At 44.7% G+C, this 5,000-nt stretch overlaps 1 protein-coding gene across 1 annotated transcript in view; it reads left to right on the top strand.

The window, feature by feature from the left end:
- The window catches only part of LOC143296084 (uncharacterized), a 93,095-nt gene that overhangs the window by 81,872 nt on the left and 6,223 nt on the right, over positions 1-5,000 (top strand). Inside the window, exon 13 of the mRNA XM_076607841.1 lies at positions 1,986-2,051. Within this exon, the coding sequence (XP_076463956.1) occupies positions 1,986-2,051 (66 nt within the window). The remainder of the gene's footprint in view (positions 1-1,985; positions 2,052-5,000) is intronic.

Genomic DNA, 5,000 nt, shown 5'->3' with positions numbered 1-5,000 from the left:
AGTGTGTGTGTGTGTGTGTGTGTGTGTGTGTGTGTGTGTGTGTGTGTGTGTGTATGTGTGTGTGTGTGTGTGTGTGTATGTGTGTGTGTGTGTGTGTGTGTGTTCTGTGTGTGTGTGTGTGTGTGTGTTCTCTCTCTCTCTCTCCCTCTGTGTGTGTGTGTGTGTATGTGTATGTGTGTTTCTCTCTCTCTGTTTGTGTGTGTATGTGTGTGTGTGTGTGTGTGTGTGTGTGTTCTCTCTCTCTCTCTCCCTCTCTCTGTATGTGTGTGTGTCTATGTGTGTGTGTGTGTGTTCTCTCTCTCTCTCTCTCTCTCTCTCTCTCTCTCTCTCTCTGTGATGTGTGAAAGAACCCACGGCAACAAAACGGTTGACACTTGGCAACATTCCGAAGAAGCATCCACTTTGATAGCAAAACATACTTGCAGAAAACAACAACAACCCAAAACAGTGCGGAATTCGGGGAGACTTGTCCAAATTTCACACAGAAAAATAATTATGTTCTAACAAGAGAGTTACACAATACAATACAATACAACAGAACAAAACTACACAACACAACACAATCCAATACAATAGAACAAAACTACACAACACAACACAATCCAATACAATAGAACAAAACTACACAACATCACAAAATACAACGTTGTTTCAGTTTCAGTTTCAGTAGCTCAAGGAGGCGTCACTGCGTTCGGACAAATCCATATACGCTACACCTCATCTACCAAGCAGATGCCTGACCAGCAGCGTAACCCAACGCGCTTAGTCAGGCCTTGAGAGAAAAAAAAGTAAATAAATAAATAAGTAATAGATGAATACATAAAAAAAGAACTGCTACTACTGATAATAATATTTATAAGGCGCAAAAACTGAATGAAGTCAACTACAAGCGTACAAAAATAAAAAAATAAATAGATAAATAAATAAGTAAATAAATAAATAGATAAAATAAAATAGAATAAAATGAATAAACTTAAGACTTCTGAAGCAGCGTTGCCCAGTGATCAGGATTCAAGGGCCCCGTCCAGGGATGGTGGTGCTGTCCTCGGGAAAGGCACTGAGCTCCCATTTTCCTCACTCCACCCGTGTTTAAACGGGTACCCGACTTCTGTCGGTGAAGGAGAGAACTAGGCCCCGCCTTCCTTCCCTCCTTCCTTCCTTCCTATGCTGAGTCCTAGACACAAAGATAATGAATTCACTGCCACTATGGCCGAATGATAACAAGTTATTGTTATGTATTGTATTGTATTTACTTTTTTTTTTTTTTTTTTTTTTTTGTCACAACAGATTTCTCTGTGTGAAATTCGGCCTGCTCTCCCCAGGGAGAGCGCGTCGCTACACTGAGAGCGCCGCCTTTTTTTTCTGCCTGCAGTTTTATTTGTTTTCCTATTGAAGTGGATTTTTTAAAGATAAAAACAGAATTTTGCCAGTGACAACCCTTTTGTTGCCGTGGTTCTTTTACGTGCGCTAAATGCATGCTAGCAGCACACGGGACGTCGGTTTATCGTCTCATCCGAATGGCTTGTGGTCACAGATGTTGACCTTGATTATTGAATTCTTGACTGTACTTTACTGCTGCTGCGTGTGATTATTGACTTTGTACACTTTATCGATTGTGGCTGTTGATTTCTTACTGATAAAAGTTATTTTGTATTGCATACTATTTTTAAGCTGATCTTTGACACTGCGTACTATGTTGACCGCGATCGTTCACATTGTATGAGTTATTCACTGTGAAAAATGACACTGTATGCTTTTATTGGCAATAATCATTAACATTGTACACTTTATTGATACGACTAATCCCATCATATTTTATTCACGGTGGCTATCGACGCTGTAAATGTTATTCACTGTCATAATTAGAGACATGATAAATTATACTGTATTCACATTGTTAGAGACTTTGCTCTTATCAATCCGCGCATTGCAGTTGATGCCAAAGCATCAATTCTAAATCAAAAATCACATCACCATGTTCGCAGGAAGTGACAGAGGCGGACATCCCCATTGCTGAAGGCAACGGTTCTGGCGACAAGTTCGGTATTCTGGTACGTCCTCTTTTTACTTCTTAGTATTGGTGTGTTTTCCACTCCAATGGTTGGGAATGATTCATTAGAAAAGTCATTGGTAATGTCTGTCTTTCACTTTTTGGTTTTATAAGGCATGCGAGTCATGGACTATGATTGCAGAACTCCAAATGAAGGTGTTTTCGACGACATTTTTGGCATTCCATACACCACCCCCATCACTAATAAGGAGGTGCTCAGAAGAACGAGACATCACATGAGCCTCTACTAAGACTTGCGGTCTACTGTAAAGAAGAGGAAACTGAAATGCTATGGCTACGTAACAAGATCGTGTAGCCTTTCTTTCAGCCCATCCTTTAAGGAGAGAGAAGGATGGAGTGTCAGAGAAAGAGGTAGACAGATAACATCCTTGAGTAGATCGGGAAAACCTTCGTCCAAACCCCCGGGAAAACCTTCGTCCAAAACCCGGGGAAAACCCCGAGAAAACCTTCGTCCAAAACCTCGGGAAGACCTTCGTCCTAAACCCCGGGAAAAACCTGGGAAAACCTTCGTCCAAAACCCCGGCAAAACTTTCGTCCAAAACCCCGAGAAAACCTTCGTCCAAAACCCCGGGAAAACCTTCGTCCAAAACCCCGGGTAAACCTTCGTCCAAAACCAAAACCCCGAGATAACCTTCATCCAAAACCCCGGGAAAACCTTCGTCCCAAACCCCGGGAAAACCTTCGTCCAAAACCCCGGGAAAACCTTCGTCCAAAACCCAGGGAAAACCTTCGTCCAAAACCCAGGGAAAACCTTACCCCGAGATAACCTTCATCCAAAACCTCGGGAAAACCTTCGTCCAAAGCCCCGGGGAAAACCTTCGTCCAAAACCCCGGGAAAAAAACCGGGAAAACCTTCGTCCAAAACCCCGACTCCGGGAAAACCTTCGTCCAAAACCCCGGTCGCTAGCCAAAAATGACCTACGGGATTCTGACGTTCAAAGGTGACCAATCGGTTTTATATCCATTCTGAAACGACCTTTCAGTAAGCGGGTTGGGTTATGCTTGCTGGTCAGGCATCTTCTTAACAGATGTGGTGTAGCGTATATGGATTTTTACGAATGCAGTGACGCCTCCTTGAGTAACTGAACTGAACTGAACTGAACTGAACCGGCCTTTCATTGCCTCTTATGTACTCTATCTGTGTCAGGGGTAGGATTCCATAAGCGCATTAATTAACATAGGAGATGGGTATCCAAAGTCCTGCCCGCAGTAAAGTACTCACGTTTCGGAATAGAATGCTCTTTAATTTGTGGTAAAATCCGCTTCTGTCACTTCACTTCACTTCACTTTCTCAAGGAGGCGTCACTGCGTTCGGACAAATCCATACACGCTACACCACATCTGTTGAGCAGATGCCTGACCAGCAGCATAACCCAACGCGCTTAGTCAGGCCTTGAGTGCATGCTTACATATTTGTGTACCTATGAAGTGGATTTCATTTTACGTAATTTCGCCAGAGGACAACACTCTCGTTGCCATGGGTTCTTTTTCAGTGCGCCAAGTGCGTGCTGCACACGGGACCTCGGTTTATCGTCTCATCCGAAAGACTAGACGCTCAGTTTGATATTCCAGTCAAACTTAGGAGAAAGGGCGAGAGCGGGATTCGAACCCACACCCTCACGGACTCTCTGTATTGGCAGCTGAGCGTCTTAACCATTCTGCCACCTTCCTCTTATAAGTTCCTGTCAGATCTTCGAAATTGATTCCCCTTTGCAATAGTGGACGCCTACACACTGAATCTGATTATACAGGCTTATTAGCCATACTCTTATCCGAGCTATCAATGAAGCGCACGAGCAAATTGAGGTCATTTGTAAAAAGTGAAAGGAACACTTCGTATTGGCTACACTGAGGACGATTGCTGTTTTTATTTATTTATTAATTAATTTATTTCTTTTTACTATATGTCTCTTTGCCACACCCTATTTCTCTCTCTCTCTCTCTCTCTCTCTCTCTCTCTCTCTCTCTCTCTCTCTCTCTCTGTCTCTGTCTGTCTGTCTGTCTCTCTCTGTGTCTCTCTCTGATTATAACTAAGTACGATCAAAATCCATTTCTTTTTAGATTCAATTTACTTATGGCACCTAGAAATGAAAATATCTTAACTAACACGGCTTTATTTGCAATACAAAGCACCGGGACTGTTGTACATGAGTACAAGTTAGACGTTTGTTTGTACTACTTTTATTTACATGTGGTATGTACTTGCGCTTCCCAACACCGACTGTCCTAAAACCCTCATGGCCGAGAGAGTGGGGATGTACTTGGGCAAGACACTCTCCACTATAATCAAATTCTAGCCCTAATAGTCGCAACAGCAGTTGCCTCCTCTACTGTTCTGATGGTCATAGTCGGACACGACTGACTATCATATCATATACTTGCGCTCATGTTATGAACATTATTTGTTGTTGTTTTTTAAATCATGTAATTCCCCCTTTCTGACAGGGGTTATGGCCTAATCTGAAAATATTCGCATGCGCATTCGCATTCGCATTCTCTCTCTCTCTCTCTCTCTCTCTGTGCCCACTGCAACCCCCCCCCCCTTTCCTGGTCCTCTACCAACCCCCCTCCCCGCTTCCCTGGTCCTCTACCACCCCCCCCCTTTCCTGGTCCTCTACCAACCCCCCTCCCCGCTTCCCTGGTCCTCTACCAACCCCCCCCTTTCCTGGTCCTCTACCAACCCCCCCCTTTCCTGGTCCTCTACCAACCCCCCCCTTTCCTGGTCCTCTACCAACCCCCCTCCCCGCTTCCCTGGTCCTCTACCTACCCCCCTCCCCGCTTCCCTGGTCCTCTACCAACCCCCCTCCCCGCTTCCCTGGTCCTCTACCACCCCTCCCCTTTCCTGGTCCTCTACCAACCCCCCCCCTTTCCTGGTCCTCTACCAACCCCCCTCCCCGCTTCCCTGGTCCTCTACCAACTCCCCTCCCCG

This window comes from Babylonia areolata, chromosome 21 (assembly GCF_041734735.1).
Source record: "Babylonia areolata isolate BAREFJ2019XMU chromosome 21, ASM4173473v1, whole genome shotgun sequence".
Classification (NCBI taxonomy): Eukaryota; Metazoa; Mollusca; class Gastropoda; order Neogastropoda; family Buccinidae; genus Babylonia; species Babylonia areolata.
This window is presented reverse-complemented; position numbering and strand designations above follow the sequence as displayed.